We start from the raw sequence: 18,005 nt of genomic DNA, 5'->3' as shown, positions 1-18,005 counted from the left end.
ATAAAAATATTCTTATTATTATATATATTAATATATATATATATAATATATATGTATATTTAAATAAATAATAAAAGCCAGGGGGGCTCAAGCTCACACCCACTACCTGGCAATTAGTGGCACCTGGTTGCCTCATTTCACTACATGTGGCAGCCTTCCTACCACCATCCCAGCCATGAACCTTTCCCATGTTCATGAGGCTGTGCCAAGAGAGGTTTAGATTGGGGATTGGGAACAATTTCTTCACTGAAAGGGTTGTCAGGCCCTGACCCAGGCTGTCCAGAGAAGTGATGAAGTAAACCATGTCTGGAGGGGTTTCAGAGCCCTGGAGATGTGGAGCTGAGGGACATGGGCAGTGGTGGACTGGGCAGAGATGGGGGAAGGGTTGGATTTGGTGAGCTTGAAGTGGTTTTCCAATCAAAACGATTTTATGATCCATGATCCTATACAGGGACAATTTGCATTAGGTTCATCTAATGGATGAAGTAAAGAAAAAAATCCCATTCTAAGCAGAACCATCTCCAGAGAGACCCCAGTGCCACTGGAGGCTCTTTGCCAGCACTTAGGCTCCAGTGTGGCTTCCTTGGCACTGCCATGGCTCCTCCGTGCCCTGGGCCATCGAAGTTCCCACACATTTTCTCCTTCGTTTGACTCTATTAAAGCACTACTTGATTGACCATGAGGTCATGAGAGCCCAGATCTCTCCCCTGGGATTTTGTGGTATTTGCAGTGACAACCACAAATGAGGTGGGGGACACAGCAACTCATTAAAGCATCAGCAGCTGTGCCAGGACGATGAAACCACTGCCATGTCCCTCTGCTCTCCCACCTTCCCAGCTGGCTCTCAGACCAGTGAGTAACACTGGGTGGGATAGAATCCCAGACTCATGGTATGGTTTAGGTTGGAATGGAAATCTCCCACTAGACCAGGTTGGACAAAGCCTCCTCCAACCTGGCCTTCAACACTTCCAGGGATGGGGCATCAACAGCCTCCCAAGACAACCTATTCCAATATCTTACTACCCCCATGGGGGAGAATTTTTTCCTAATATCAAACCTAAATCACCCCTCTTTCAGTTTAAAACCATTATCCCTTGTCCAGTCACTACCCTCCCTGGTGAGAAGTCCCTCCCCAGCTTTCCTGGAGCTCTTCAGGCACTGGAAGGTGCTCCAAGGTCTCCCCATTGCAGCCTTCTCTTCTCCAGGCTGAATATCCCCAACTGTCCCTCTGTCTTTGTAGCAGAGGTACTGCAGCCCTCTGATCGTCTTTGTGCCCCACAAACATGGGGACATCATGTCTGAGCAGGTGACCCATGCCAGCCTCTCATGCAAGACAAAGTTCCCAGCTGCCCTGGTCCAGGCAATGCCTCAGCACTGGCTGGAAGGATGCTCCCTGCAGCTCCTACAGTAAAAAAAAAAAAAAAAAAAAGAGGGGGAAAAAAGCCAGGCAGTGATTTGCCTCTCAAATGACCACCATGAAAAACATTGGCAACGCCGAACAATCTCATCAGTGCTGTGGGGTACAGAACTCATCCTGCACCAGATGCAGCTGCAGCTTTCTTGTTTGGCCATTCAAAGTTTTTCTGACTTCAAAAAGCATTTTAGCCAAGACAGAGAGGTTCATTTTAATTAAAAGCCTATAATCTGAGATGATTATTGCTTCTGTTCCTGTTGCTTACCCCCAGGGACTGGAGATCCACTTACCCTGTGTCCTGAGCAAACTATTTAACAGATCTTGCACTTAGAAACCATCTGGGCAGAAGCTGTAAATTAACATGAAATCCCAGTTTCTCCTCTCTTTTTTTTATCCCTCTCTCCTGCTCAGAACAGCAGGGTACAGTGGACAGATTTGGAGTCTGTTTGCCAAAAAGAAGGAGGTAATATCTACCAGTAGTGATGTTTGTCCTTTCTGTAAGGTTCTCAGTCTCAATTGCTGTACAGACCAACAAGGCCATGAGCTGGAAATGCCTCCAAACTCCCTTGTACACAACACAGCCCTCAGTGAGTAATGAGAACCAGATATGTAGTCCCTGAGCTCTGGAAAAACAAATTTTCATGCCTGAAAACTGATGAAATAGCATCACTGACCATGCAATTGCTACAGCATCACTGTAAAAAGGCTGCTGGACCCACTGGAGGAACCAATTTGAGGACATCAAGTGTGAGCACCAGCAGGAGCAGCTCTGAGAAGGTGGACAGAGGAAGGCAAGTGATGGGAAGCTGCTTTTTTAAAAAATACAAAGGCAAAAAGATGGAAAGGGAAGGGGCAAACACCCTGTGAGAGATCATGGGAGGTCCAACAACCCTGTGCTCAACTCCTCCCATCAGCTCCCAAACCACAGTCACCCCGGCTCTCCTAAAAACTTCATCCATGCTCTTTTTTTCTTTACATTTTGTTTTGAATAAATGCAGGCACTGTGGAAGCAGCCAGAGGGGATGTTTGCATTGTTACTGCAAACAGATCTGTTCCAAACCACAGAGAATGGGGCTTCATCAGGTGCTTCCAGCCTTCAAACTCCCCCTTACCAGGATCCTGAGGGCTGACTGATGGGTACCAGGCAGCTGTGTGCTTAAGAAAGAATAATTAAGAGAGCTAAAGATGTCTGTGCATGGGTACATGTGACTCCCATCTGCACACAGTTGGCATGAGGGTGAGAAAAACCATTTGGAACCAGAGGCACCAGGGATGTTCTCCCAGAACAGCGCTTGGTGCGGGCTGCATCACACCTAGCAGAGAGACTTTCTGAGGTGGAGGAGAGTCCATGTGTCCTCAGCTCTCCTGACAGCACTGGCTACACTGGCTTGGCCTGAAGTAGTATTTGCAGAGATGATTTTTCCCTCTCCCCTGAACACCTCCTGACCCTGCTTGAGGGCCCACACTGAGCTGCTCCAGCTGGAGCAGAGCTGATCACCACTGGGAAAGCAAAGAGTCAGCTGCCATAAACACACACCCAGACCACTCATTCCAAAGCCCACATGGGAAATCAAGGATGGAAAACACATCTGAGAGACACTCTGTGTCTCTAACACCTGCCAATACTCAGGTCTCAGCTGAATCCTGCTTCTCCCAGGCTGGCCATCACTCTTCAGACAGCACAGATGACTGGAGAAATGAACCATTTCCCTGGTGCTTCAGGCCTGGGTCTTCCAGGGATGTTCTCTCTCTCTCTCCTCCCTATTCTTCCACTTCTTTTTACCCCCTTCCATCTCCTGAGCCACCACTGCTGTTTAAAGATCTTTCCCCTCTGCAGCTTCTGCCCTCTGGATCCACCAACTCCCAGTTTCATCTGCAAATGCATCCCCAGCCCCCTGACTATTCCTCTGATTTTTTCTCTCCTTCTGCTGCTGTTTTGTTTTGTTTTTTTTTTAACTCTGCTGTTCCATCCCTTAAAGCATTATCAAGGCCCACTTGGAGCAGATTCTGCACAGAAGTGTCACAGTACAGAACGTGAGACCCTGGGCAGAAATAACCTGAGAACCAAAACTGGGACAGCTGGAGGGAAGCTGCTGGGATGGAAGAGGGGAGGGCCCTTTCTGGATGCTTCTTCCCCAGGACTGATCCAAGAGCCTCTTCAAGATGATTTTGAACATTGGAAGTTCCACCTCAACATGAGGAGAAACTCCTTCACAGTGAGGGAGCCCTGGCCCAGGCTGCCCAGAGAGGTTGTGGAGTCTCCTCTGGAGCCTTTCCAAAGCCCCCTGGATGTGTTCCTGTGTGTCCTCCCTGGGGGATCCTGGTGGGCCAGGGGTTGGACTGGGTGATCTCCAGAGGCCCCTTCCAACCTCTACCATTCTCTGATTCTGCTGCCTGCCCCTTTGAGGAGAGGATTCTTGGTGGCATTACTGACACCAAGGCACAGTTGTCCCATCGTGTCCCACCCTTTCTGCCTCTGTCAACAGGCACCAGTCACTACCACAGGCTCTGGGGCTCTCTCTCCTCCTTAAAAACCATTCCCTGGGGATGGCTGCAGGCTGAAGTGCTCTGTCAGGAACCCAAACTCATCCCCCTCTCCCCACCACCCCCTTCCAGCAAATGTGAAAACTTCAGGCCAGGGGGATGTGGGAAACACAGCCAGGTCTGATTCCAACAAGGGTTCTGTTTCAATTCAGGCATAATCCTACAGGAGAGGCACAAATGCTTTGCTAAAAGATGAGGTGACATGGCCCTGCTTGGGTGAAGCTAGGTGAGAATGGACAAAGAGAATCTGTTCCCTGAATGGCATTTCTCTATGTGGCTCCATCCTTGCTTTCTTTTAGGAATAAGTAGTGAGACAACTGCATTCTTCCTGAGCTCTTCTAACCAAGGAGAAAAGAAATGTGAGATGAAGTCTTCTCTTCAAAGACTTTCAGATCCAGAGAACTGCTATGTAGAGATGTATTTTTTTATCCTTTCAAGTAAAAGAACATTTTTTGGGTTTTTGTTTTGTTTTGTTTTTTTCCTGAGGCCCTGGAGCACTTGGACAAGTCAGTCAAAGCTCTGCTGTCCCTTCCCTGGGGCTCTTTGCCTGAGGTCTCTGCTCTCTTTCCACCCATCCCACCACAGCTGTGGGGGCACAGGAGCCTTGGTGGGAGGGGATCCAGGACACATCCTTCCCTCCTCTGAGCAAAGCCTCTAAAAAACATTTATACGGGCTGAAAAATCATGAAATGGCAGCAAGTTAACCCCTGAGGTGAATTTTAGGGAGGACTCCAACTTTATCTGCTGTCCCATCAACCTCATTTTCCAGTTTTGCTCCTTGGATGTCTCCACTGAGGCCACCACAGGGGGAAGGCTCCAAGGAGAGCTCCCCACATTGATGAGGTTTGCAAGGAGCAATGGAGGCAACAGAACATTTGTGACTGTCCCAGTCCTGCCCTTCATGGGGGTAATTCAGCTCTTGCATCCCCCTCCCAGACACATTAGAAACCTCTGTGGTCTCACCAATGCCAAACTCTTTTGTTTTGACATCCAAAACCCAGACCAGGATTTCCAGGATTATTTCCATCATATACCAGGAGGCCAAGAACAAGTTTTTAGAAGACTTTTACACGACTTTTACACAACTCCAATCCAGTCTGGACAGAGCTGGAGGGCAGTAAAAGAAGGCAGAAATGCTTACATACAGGTTTGACTCTTTTTGATTCATATAAACTTGGCAAGAGGCAAAGTTTATTGGCAAGGGAGGGCTGCTGGATGATCAGTGAGACAAGCAGTAATCTCACAGGAAGCCACACATTTAATCCATTGGCAAGCAGCATGCAGAACTCTGTTTCAGGAGATTTTTAATCCTCACCACAACAGTCTGGACTCTCCCTGCTTTCCCAGGAAGGTCTAACACTGTTTAATATCAAACTACATGACATGAGGCAGCTGCCACTGCCAGAACTTCCTCCTCAGCAGTGCCCAAAAACCAGTAGGACCAAACCATCCCAGGGCATCACCATGGGCAGAACTGGCACAATGTCACTAAGATCACCCTGACTCCAGTTACCCACAGAAGCACCCATCAGAGGTGACCTCCATGGCACATCTCACTGTGCTGGGAGCATCCTTCTGCCACAGCCAAGGGACACTCAGCAGACAGCAGACAGACAGGTTCAAGGCTCCTAACTCAAAAGCTTCATTGAGAGAAATATTTTTCTCTTCCAAAAACGAAATGCAAAATGCTTCCAGCACAGGGTTGAGATCAGAGCAGATTCCTAATGGGATCATCTTACACCTCTGACAGCAAGAGAGACCCCAATAGCCCTTACACCATCATCCATGCTTTGCAAAACACCTTGTGCTCCTCAACAGATCAGCTCTGGAAGTTACTGATAGTTGGTTAAAGTTGTATTTAAAAACAAGACCACTTACCTGCCAGAATATGCTGTCTATTGTGTTTCCCAGGAAGCCATCTCTGCCTTCTGATGATACCAGCTTAGGTCCCAGAATAGTCATAAATTCATCAAAATCCACCTGGCCATCCCCTGGAATGGAAGAAAATGATGGAGGTTTTCAGGTTTTCACTGAAGTGCCACAAACCACTGCACCTGCTGCACATCATGGACACACCATGCACTCTGGCACCTCCTGCATCAGCTCCACGGTGCCCAAAAACCCAAATCTGTTCTTACTCCAACTATTGGCCCAAGGTTGGCTGGACTGACCTGGACTGACCCTGGAATGACTCCTGGAGACAGGAGCAGGTGATGCACAGAGATGAATGGATGGTTGGTTCCCCAGCCTCAGAGAGCTTGCAGGGAAGTCACTTTCCAACAAACCTATTTTCATTGAATCCCAGACTGGTTTGGGTTGGAAGGCACCTCAAAAATGATCCAGTCCTAACCCCCTGCCATGGTCAGGGACCCCTCCCACAGCCCAGGGTGCTCCAAGCCCCATCCAACCTTCAACACTGCCAGGGATGGGGCAGCCACAGCTTCTCTGGGAAACCTGGGACAGGGGCTCAGCACCCTCACCCCAAACAATTTCTTCCTGATATCCAGTCTAAATCTCCCCTCTCCCAGTTTAAAGCCATCACCTCTTGTCCTTAACAGAAGGACAGCAGCCATCAGCATGGCTGGGGCTTTTCCCCTCTGCAGAGCCACCAAACAGCCACAGCTCTGCAAAGCTTTTCTGGGACCAAACCCCTCCTCCAGAGGAAGGGAATACATGCAAAGGAAGAGGAATATTAGGAAGATCCAGACTAGTGTGAACCCAGCAGGCATTTCATTTCAGCTTTCCATTGGCATCCATCCCTGCAGCACCCCGTGTGCTTGGCATGCAGAGCAGGCAGTGTAGACACAGCTCCAGGGCCATTAGCAGGGAGATTGCTCCCCACATTTACAACCTGAGCCTCTGCAGCCTCCGGCCCCTCCAGCACATTGTGTGTTCTGCAAATGAGGCGTGGGACCCCCTGAAGTCCACCCCAGCATCACACCAAATATTGCTTTTCCCTCAGAGAACTTCTGCCATGCTTAGTGAAGACAGCAAAAAGGAGGAAATTCCTGCCTGCCAGAGGATCTCACACCCACCCCCTTCCCTGCATGAGGCTGTTCAGTGTCTGCATCCATCTCCCTGTGGCTCTTAGTCCCTGGTTTTTGTCCTTCTACACGTTCTATGGATCTGGGTGGGTGGATGCATGAGCCCTCCTTCAGGTCTGGAAAGGGAATCAGCAATGTGATGCTCCCAGAGGTCCCTTCCAACCCGGATGATTCTGTGATTCTGTGAACAGGGAGACTTTTGGTTGCTTTCTGTTCAAATTCAGCTGGAACTGACTGCAGTCCCCTCACCATGTACCTGCTGTTGCTAAACCATTAGGTGTAAGAAGTGTCTAAACCCAGCAGACTAAAGCAGATCAATGCAAGGGCTACTATTAAAATGTCACTATTGCCTGCAGCAGCCCCACGGGATGGCTCTCCCACGTGTGCTGCCTGCCACAGCTGCCTGTCTCTTGTATTGTGCTGCCAATGCTTGATCTGAGCACATCCAGCACAGGCTGAGAGCTCTCCCTGCCCTTATCTTTGCAGAAACACAATGTGAAAATAAACAGAGACAAAATGGCTCATTTGCCAGAAGAGTGATCCCTCTTCACGAAGCTCAGCCTGGAATTTTATGAAGACAAGAGTGAATATCCTGGAGGTGAGCCACTGATGGGGGCTGAGAGGAAACCCAGGAGGGAACCATAGAATCATCCAATTGGTTTGGTTGGAAAGGCCCTTTCAGCTCATCAGGTCCAACCCTTCCCCCATCCCTGCCCAGGCCACCCCCACCCCATGTCCCTCATCCCCACATCTCCAGGGCTCTCAAACCCCTCCAGGGATGATGGGGACTCCAGCCCTGCCCTGGGCAGCCTGGGCCAGGCCCTGACAACCCTTTCCAGGCAGAAATTCTTCCCCAGCTCCAACCTAAACCTCCCCTGGCACAACTTGAGTTGTGCCAAAAGTTCCTCTTGTCCCATCCCTTGTTCCTTGGGAGCAGAGCCCGACCCCCCCTGGCTCCAACCTCCTCTCAGGGGGTTGCAGAGAGCCAGAAGGTCTCCCCTCAGCCTCCTCTGCTCCAACACCCCCAGGGCCCTCAGCTGCTCCTGGGCAGACTTGTGCTCCAGACCCTTCCCCAGCTCCATTCCCTTCTCTGGACACACTCCAACCCCTCAATGTCCTTCTGGTTGTGAGGGCCCCAGGACTGGAGCTGCAGCCTCAGCAGTGCCCAGCAGAGGGGGAAAACCAAAATTTTGATTCCTTGTTATGAATCCTGGAATGTGGGAGAAGCCCTCACTGAGCTGCTGGAGTTGCTCAGACATCCAGGGCTCATCTGGAGGGCTCTGAAAGGCTGGAGTGGGCTGAGCACTTGCAGGATGGAGACCATCTCTGGGACAGCTTATGAAGCAGAAAAGGAAAGGGGTGTTCATTATTCTTTAAAACATTTATGGTCTATGAGCAAATGTCTGACTTCTGCTTCCCCACGGGAGGCACCAGCTGCGGACATGAAGTCAGATTGTGTCAGTGACAGCAGGCTGGATCCTGTTGGGGAAGGCAATGCCAGGTGAGAGAGGATTTGAGTGATTTACAAGGCAGTGCAGCACTTCAAGGGAAAGGCAGGAAAAAAACATACACTGTGATGCAGGGTTGAAGAAATTGCCAGATTTGCAAGAAAACAATTTGCATTTTAAAGAGAATCTGGCAGCTGCCCATGCCTGCTTTTGGTCTGTACATTTGTGACCCCAAAATATGAGAAACTCCACATGTGTCTTCTACAATGTCATTTCATCCCCAGAGGAGAGGCAGGAATTATCCTGACACATGACTCATGAGAAAGCAGGATCCAGGGCTCCTGAACTCTGTGTCTGACTCAACAAGACTTTGGGCAAACCCTTGCTCGTGCCTTTGCCAGGGATCACAGCTCCACAGGGTTTAATTATCAGCCTAGTGATAGCATTTTCCACAACCTCAGCAGAAAGATGCCACTGCAAAATGCATTATCCCCTCATTGACTGCTTTTTCAATTAAAACTGGTAACAAGCAAGGAAACTACATCCCAAAAATTTTTTTGTCTGGTAGAAATATCCCTTTAAGATCCATTTTACACAATAGAAAGCAAACCTTCCTGCCATCAGGATCTCAGGAGACCGTAGCATCATAACATCAAGAAAGAGTACTCATTATTTCGGTTGAAAATTCATTTTATGGTATTCAACAGCCAGCAGAGAAAGATGACAAAAACCAGCACAGAGGTTCCAAGACCCACCCAGTGCAAACTCTGAGTTGTTGCCAGGTGTAAATTCACAGAGTTTCTTGCTACAACCATGGCATAACTAGGCAATGCCCAACACCCACATTATCTGTAGGATCTTCAAGCACCCAGGTCACCCATCAGCTCCTGGGAGCAGTAAGCTTAAAATTTGAGTGGGGTAGAGGCAACAGATGCCTTCCTCCTCTCCCTCCTCTTCCCAGCCATAGACACACACACGATGCTCTACAATTTAATGAGTGATGAACTCATTAAGCATCTGCTCAAGGATCTGCTCTGGAGACCCACTAAGCACCATGCACACCCCAAAGGGCTTTGCTGTCCCCACAGATGTGCTCCTCACCCCAGAGCAAGCAGTGTGCTGCTTATTCAGAAAGGAACTTTTAGCTGGGTTTTATAGGATGGAAAAAAGAAAGGGAAACTCCAGGCTGCAGCATGTGCTGTCTGCACTGATCTCCCCTTCCCTTGCCCCATCCAGCACCCCCAACAACCTGACCATCAGTCGTGGTCACACAGCCCCAACCCCTCTCAGTCCCAATTCCTGTGTGTGGTGCTCACATCCACCCCCCATACTCTGCACCCAAACTCACATAAGCTCCTTCAGCAAGAACTCATCAAGCTGAACCTCAACAGGAGGGGCTGGGCACGAGCAGGGGAAAAGCCCCATCCAGGATGCAGAAGGTTGTGCCCTCTGGCTGTGGCTCTGCTCCTCTCCTTGCTCCCACCAGATCTAAAAGGCACCTGAGGTTTAGAAACCTGACCCGTGCTGAAGCCCCTGACTGATGAGAGAGCTCACACCTTGCAATAACTTCTTTACAGACTGGGAGGGCAAGGTGATATGGGGAGGTGGGACAGCAGAGGACCATCAGGTGACAAGGTGGGACCAGAGGGGTTCTGGGCAGGATGCTATCCAGATGCCACCCCATCCCTGAGCTATACCAGCCAAGGGAAGGCCACTGCTTGAGTGAGTGATCTTGGCAGACCACCAGAGCTTAGCTTAACCCTAGGATTTAAATCACCAAAAGCATTTATTTCTTTATGTGCCCTATCATCTTCCTTCCTCTTCATCCTGGCACTGGTGTCACAGAGTCAGAAACGGGTTGGCAATCATGTGGCTAAACCTTGCCTGACTAAAGCTGTGGCTCAGTCTTTTGCTGGCCACATCATCAGAGACAAAATCAGATCTGCTTATCATTACTATTTCATTAACATCTGCTGGGTACTAAGTGCTTCCAGATACCCACAAAGAATCAGTCCTTGCAAGAAGCTGTCTCAGTTCTGACAGAAAAAACCACAGGCAAATGTGATAATAAAAAGGAAGAACAACGAGATGCACTGTCAACAGCTCCAGGACAAACTGTGGGAGCCTGACTAACTGCTCCATCATGGAAAAGGGATGCTGAAGGAATCTAAAAATATTTTTGAGTTCTCTGGGAACATTTTTGTGTCCAAAGACCACACGTGTGGTGTGGTATCCTGGACCTGCTAAAATCACAACCTCACTGATCACTCCCTGGCTGCTGAAAGACCTTGGGGTCTCAGCTTGGCCACCACTGTGGAGCTGCAGTGGGGAAACACCAGGTCCCACCTCATCCTCAGCACCCACTTATGCCAAGCACAGCAGGGCAAGGGTGGCAAAGAACAGGAAAAAAAGAACCCGGGAGGTTTTCCAGCTCTCCCAGCCACTGCAGCCCAAGAAAATTTTATTTGGATGTGACAGTCCTGAGGAAGGGGTGTCTGCACCTCTTAAAAATGCCATTAGCTCTACTAAATAAACCAATGGGATGTGGGAAAAGGAAAAGTGCTAATGACATAGAGGAGCCTGTAAAACTACCACTGCACTTCCAGGGGGCAAACTCCAGGTTGGGCTTGTATGCTGGGGAGAGCTGCAAAAACCCCCAGTACTTCTGGAGGGGGATTTGCTTTCCTAAGCTACTTGCCTTCAGCTCCAGTTTATTCCTCATCAGGTTGTGCCTCTGTATCCCCATGCCAAGGAGGTTTCCAGGTCCAATCACTGCCTCTTGCCAGAGGTGTTGTGCTTCCCTGGTTTGTCTTCCCTCTGTCCCCATGGCTTTGATGAAGAGGAGAAGAAGGGAGGAAGGTTGCATTTGCCAGAGGATGTTCAGCAGGATCTACACAAACACTGGAGGCAGGCAGAGCTCTGCAGTCACCTGGTTGGGGCACCAAGGAGGGCACTGCAGCACAAAACCACTGCACCCTTACACCCAAGATGCATCCCTGGGGCCCAAGCCCCATCCTGCCCTTCCCCTAGTACAGGGGTCCTGGTCCCACAGGATCCACCCTCAGTTTGCCCACAATGGATGTGCTGAACAGGGAGAAGGCAGCTGGTAACCCCCAAACCAAACGAGACCTGGGGGAGGAGACAGGGATTGGGATGAGCTGGGGCAGTAAATCCCATGTCCCACATAGCAGCAAACTCCTGACAGAGCTCTCCAGCTTCAGAGAATTAATTAAATGCTCAGAGGAGCAGCAGCATCAACCCAGCTTGCCCTCCATCCCATGGGACAGCCCCAACCCTCAGCCTGCTGTCAACCAGTGTCTGTCCAAAAGTCTCCCATCTGAGCAGCTAATTAAATATCCATTGGAATGGAGAAAGCCAGAGCAGGAGAGGGAAAGAAAAAGAGAAGGGGAAAATGTGCCTGGAGCGCATCACCTATGCCCAAGGCAGGGCAGAGACTACACTTGGTTCCCAGAGCCTTGTGCATTAAGCTGGGAGCCTGCAGGCCTGACTGCTTCCTAAAGAAATCTTTTCCTTGGCCAGACTCAGGACCATTGGGTTGTTTCTCCTCTTTAGAAGTTTCTTGCCAAGGCACCAACCCAATGCACACATCTAGCGGGGGATGAGGATCTGCCCTGATCACTCTTTATGTTTTGTTTTTTTCTTTTTCCTCAAGTTTGATCTCCAGAGTGCAGCCAGGGGATACATTTTAAGATAATGAGCCAGTCTTTCGCAGCTCAAATCCCAGGCACATGCACCACACTCCTGTTTATTTTTATTCTCTTAATAGGGACCTGCAATGACTCTGTCCCTCTCTGTGTAACTGTGTGTGCCCTGCTGTGACCTGGACAGTAACAACCCAGCCTGGGTCCTGAAATGATGCAGAAGATGAGCATAGCAAAGCTCCAGCCACAGGATATTTCCCAGACAAGTATTTTGGTTTCAGAGATGTTAAGGGCAGAGGAGAACAGCCTGGCCCTTTCCCCAGCACCACCCAGAGACTTTCCACCTAATTACAGCCTCAGTCCCTTCCATCAGTGAGAACCAGGGAAAGCCTTTCACAAAACTTCTGACTTTGAAAACGGTTTTAGTTCAAGGTATCCCTGAAATTGGCCAAAAAGGAGAGAGAAAGCTCCACTACAATGCTGACACAGCCTTTTCTGCAGTGGAGAAACTGAGGCACAAAGCATCACCTTGCCAAACACCGACAGGAAGGCACAGCTGGGTGCCAGTCCTGTGATCCACAGGCATGGGACATGCAGCCTGTCCTTAGGATGGAGAAAGATGATACCAAGAATGTTTAGGTTACAAAAAGTTCTGTTTAGGCTCCACTGGGAGGGGGTGTCCCATACCCTTTCTCAAGATGTATAGGTACAAAAATGCAATTTCTCATTTCTCTTACTCTTTGGGAACAGCAGGGACATGTCCAGCAGCCCCTTTGGTCCTCAGCTCTGCCCTACATCCTACAGCTGTAATGACTTCTTTGGGAAGGACAAACTTCACTGGAGCTGAGGAAAGAAGTGAAACATCTGCACTGGAGCCCACTCTGTACCTCCAGGGCACCTCCATGTCCTGCAGGTTTGGGAGGGGCTGTGTGGAGCTTTTGGTGGACTCTGCTTTGGTGACAACAGCACACAGAAAATGAGCAAATTGTACAGCTCCTGGGGAAGGAAATTTCCATGGGGTCTGAAAAGCCCAAGCAGAGTCCAGGAAGACAGAGCTGGGGGTGTATCCACCATGCCACCAAGAGAAGGACCTTGAGAGTTACTCAGTTTGACAGCCCCTTGGCTCATCTCACAAAGCAGAGGAAACAGCTGCAGATGACTTGTGTTTGCTTCCCCATTAAAAAAAATAAAAATCTATTAACTCCCCATGTTTGCCCAAGGGGACCCTGTCCAGGAGCCAAACACGAGGCAGTGATTGAAGAGGACTCAGACTCTGCTGCTCTGACATGTCCCATGCTCCACCACAGCACTAAAGCAAGCAGGATGCTTGGCAGGGCTTGGCTAGAAATAAAATCTAACAAAACCAGAGACTGCAGTAAAGAAACAATAAAATAAATCCATCAGACCCCTGCCCAGCAGTCTGTCAGCTTCATACCAGCCTTGGGAAGCCACAGGATGCTCCAGTTACTGCTGCAAGCACCAGCACCAGATTGCTCCAGCTTGGCTGAGCAGGTCCCCACCATCCCCTCTGCCCCTTGTGCCTTTTCCCCAGAGTCCCTTGGCACCTTTAGGGTACAAGAGGGGTTGTTTTGCAGACATTTGCAGAGTTCTTGTAAGTTGTAACCACTTGATCCTTTTGTTAAACGGATAAAAAAGGAGCACAATCCCATCCCAACTCCCCATGACTTCAATTATTTTTGCTCTCCAGAGCTCTGCATGCATCAGGGCTGCTATCAGAGAGTTCAACACAGATTTTAGGTGGCCAAAAAGTCATAGGTTCATGAAACCAGAGGAATATGGAGCTGTTGGAGCAAGTCCAGAGGAAGCCATAAGGATGATCCAAGGGCTGGAGCAGCTCTGGAGCCAGGCTGAGAGAGATGTGGTTGTACAGCTTGGAGAAGAGAAGGCTTCAATGGGGAGACCTTAGAGCACCTTCCAGTGCCTGAAGGGGCTCCAGGAAAGCTGGGGAGGGACTTGGGACAAGGGCCTGGAGGGATGGGATGAGGGGGAAGGGCTTTAAGCTGCAAGAGAGGAGATTGCAATTGGATATAAGGAAGAAATTGTTTGTTGTGAGGGTGCTGAGCCCCTGTCCCAGGTTTCCCAGAGAAGCTGTGGCTGCCTCATCCCTGGCAGTGTTGAAGGTTGGATGGGGCTTGGAGCACCCTGGGCTGTGGGAGGTGTCCCTGACCATGGCAGGGATTGACTGGGTGAGCTTTAAGGTCCCTTCCAACCTTAAAAGGTTGATTCTGTGATTCTGTGGATATGTGTGTTCCCTGGGGCATACATGTTCTGTGAAACCAAAATCATAACACCAGGAATTTTGCATCTTAAGGAACAAATAAAATTAAAGACAATGCAGCCAAATCACAGGGCACATCCAGAGGAGCCAGCTCAGTGCTCAGTGCTGGGCTATACTGATGATTCTGCCATCTGGGAGCACAGGAGGGGCTGGGCTCAGGGAGGGATTTGTAATTCTGTCATTCCCCTGGTCCTGTCTATTTAACCCAGAAGCACTCAACCATCCAAGCACTGCATCGAAGACAGAATTTGATATCATTTATGAAGCTTTTTGTACTCAGCTGCAAATCTGACCAGCTGCACCACCAGCAATGAGAATTCCTCCTCACTCTCTGCAGTGAGAACACATAATATGATCATCTCCATTTTACAAATCAGAGCAGACATGGAGGAAGTGGCCTCTATAAATACAGACAAGTCTCATCAAAGCCATCTCACCGACCAAGTTTCTTAGCTCAGCAACACACTGTAGAGGACAAGGAGGCTGAAACACTGCAGGCATTTCTCACAGATAAAATTCTTTTGAGTCCAGAGGACAAATCCAAAGTCTGCAACAACCTGTCCAGGCTTTTCCCATTAACTCTCCATTTAGAACACAGCAATGATTTCTGGTGTGCCTCCAGCAGCCTGGACTATTTTACACAGTTTCATGTTGAAATGTTGAAACACAAGGAATTATTCATGGTAGTGAAGTTGGAAGAGGGGAGGGAATAAGAAGAGAGGGAGAGAAGAAAACAAAAAAGAGATAAACTGTTTTTAACAGGTGGATGTCCCTGTTGTCACCCAGTGCAGCACAAGCAAACATTTGGCCACACAGCCTCTCAGAGCAAGGAACTCACCTTCTGCAAGCCACCTGAGAAACCTCCTTATTCTCTCTCCAGATCCCCCAGGCCAGGTCCTTGAGTTTTCCCCATCTCTGGGACACAGCACATGGGCTCCAGCCAATGGAGCACCCAAAGTCCATGTCCCTTTCCTGGCTGGGGCAGGAAGTGCAAGCAAACCAAAGCAATATCTGCACACAAATCCTCATCCACCAGCAGGACAGGAGTTTGGAGAAGTGACTTTAGAGAGCCAGTGTGCACCATCCCTTAAAGCCATGTCATGGCACTATGGCTTAACCCATGCAAGGGAGTTTGGGTCTTGATCTTTAAGGTCCCTTCTGACCCCAACCATTCCATGATTCCCTTCCCAAATGCAGCCCTGAGGTGTGTGTCTGCCTCACTGCACAACTTCTGCCTCCAGAGCACAAGAAGACAACAACAACTCTACCATGGGGCTGCCCAGAGCTGGATGAACCTCTCAAGTGCCACCTGGAAGAGATGCAGACCTTCAAAACCCTTTTTGCCAGAGTCCCTGCGAAGAGCTTACTTGGGGTTTTTTTGTTTTGTTTGTTTGTTTTGTGGTTTTTGATGTTTTTTTCCCTCCCTCTTTTATCCCTTGCTCCACTGCAAAGCAGCTTGGGGATATGCAGAATTTCAAACTGGGATTTCTTTCCACTGGTTTTGATTGCTCATGGGGATGTCATGGCTGTATTTTTACTACTCCTGCTGATGCATCACAGAACGCACAAAAAGGTAACAGGTATTTCACTTGTATGCTGAAGAAACCAGCTCATCTTTCGCTTGATCAAAGTATTTCCTATTTGTACTATAATAAACAATTTGACACACTGGGGTTTTTTTTCCCCCTACTTGTGTTAGCCTGAAGTTATTTTTCCAGGATACTGGAAAGCAGCTGCTCCTCTAATTAGTACACTGAGTGCTTATTTTATTCCTCAGATAAAAGTGTCTTCTGTTGTAACGAAACAGTTTGACACTTAAGTCACACATTTATCTATTTTATTGCAAAAGTCTGCTTCAAGACTAGGCATCCCAGATAAGGCAACACATTTAATGTGCCATTTCTCTGCATTTTTATTAGCATTACTGCCAACTGGAAGAATTTACAAATAATTTCTTTTCCAGCACATAAATATATAAAATATTTTTCCTTTCCATATACTGGCAGAATGTTTCAGGTCATCCTCCAGATTGCAGACAGAAATGTATGCACCTCTCCCAGGCTGCAGTGTTTATGTTAATGCAATAGCTAATTATGGCAAAGAATGAAGGAAATCAAGGGTATAAACTAAGGTAAGATTTGACCTCTATTTCCAGACCCAAAGCAAACAATCTGTCCCCATAGGGCACATACAGCACATTGGAGAGATGCCCAGCAATCCTGAGCAACCTTCTGCTGGCACAGTCATGCACCACTTCTTCTGAGATGTAAGCAAAGATTTGGACTAATGTGAATCTCATGCTCTGACATGTGACAGAACCCCTGTTCCTCCCCTCCCTTCCCCCAAAGAGGCTTTTTTTTTTGCACCACAAATCCCTTTTCCTCCTCTTTTCTTTTGGTGCTTTCACATCCCCCATCACAGAGATGCCACAGCAGCTTCCAGTAGGTAGCTCATAAAAGGGTGTTTCTGATGATTTATAAGATTTCTCTTGAGGCCTTGAAATATTCCAAGCAGATTCTCATTTTTCTGCCTAATTCAGTTTTTTTACACCCACTCTCCCATTTCCCTCTGTAGCAGCTGTGCTCCCCCAGCTGAAGCACACCTTGCAGAGCAGCAACGAGACCTGGAAGAAAAGGTGGAGAAGGCTTTACACTGTAGGAGTTACGGTGGATATTCCAGCCTCTGATGCTTTCCCTCAGAGTAGACCAGTGAGAATTAGGAACTCCCTGGCAATCAGTGCATCAGCAGAGCCATTCTGAGAGCCTGGAGTGGCCTCAGGACAAGGAATGGCCAAGGCTGAAGCCCTCCCATGTGCCACCCCCAGTTCTCACCACTCATCTCCTGCCTCAGCACAGGAACAAAACATCTTCTGCCCCAGTGGCCCAAACTCTCCTCAGCTGTTTGGGCTAAAAAAAAATAATAAAAAAAAAATCCAATGCCATGGGCAAGCATGTGGTGAGCCTGGTGGGAATGTTTGGTAGCCACCTCTGGGTTTGGATATTTCTCTCTATAGGATTTGCCATGAGTTTGCATTTGCCTGTCCACAGAAGAAAAGATTTTGCTCTGTCTGCCAGCCAAAAGCCCCCCTGGGACCCCTGGGGTCCCGTTTTCATGTTTCTTGGTTCAACTTCTCACCTTCTTCCCCAAATCTGCATCAGTTTTGCTGTGCCCTGGCACTGATGCCCAGCAGATGAGTAGCCCGGGGCTCTCCAAGCACCATGGGCTTCATGGCATGAGACATCCTCCAAGCCTTGGAGGACATTTGGAAGTTCTTGAGCATCCTCAGAATCACCCCATGATGTTCTCTGAGGACAACCCTCCTCCTGCTCTCATTTCCACCCTGTCCATGGCAGGACTGCTGGCAAATCACCAGTGAAAGTCACCCAGGAGCCATGGAGGCATTAAAAGCTCTATGACACCTTAAGGAACTCCTGGGCAAAATACAAGCTCTGCAATTGTCATTTTCACTGAGCTTCAGGCAGCATTTTCTAACTCCATTTTGCCTTCAAATGCAATGAATTATGAAACCTGCCTTCAGTCCCTGAGAGCTCCTGAGGAGAGCTGCAGGCTCCAGCCCCAGACACAACTGTCCTT

The 18,005-nt window shown here is 48.8% G+C and overlaps 1 protein-coding gene across 1 annotated transcript in view; it reads right to left on the bottom strand.

Annotated features, from left to right (window-relative positions):
• CALN1 (calneuron 1) overlaps positions 1–18,005 on the bottom strand; it is a 104,636-nt gene that overhangs the window by 44,613 nt on the left and 42,018 nt on the right. Inside the window, exon 3 of the mRNA XM_030462456.1 lies at positions 5,837–5,949. Within this exon, the coding sequence (XP_030318316.1) occupies positions 5,837–5,949 (113 nt within the window). The remainder of the gene's footprint in view (positions 1–5,836; positions 5,950–18,005) is intronic.

This window comes from Calypte anna, chromosome 19, assembly GCF_003957555.1.
Source record: "Calypte anna isolate BGI_N300 chromosome 19, bCalAnn1_v1.p, whole genome shotgun sequence".
NCBI classification, from domain to species: domain Eukaryota; kingdom Metazoa; phylum Chordata; class Aves; order Apodiformes; family Trochilidae; genus Calypte; species Calypte anna.
The sequence above is the reverse complement of the archived record's forward strand: the minus strand, read 5'-3'. Positions and strand labels throughout refer to the sequence as shown.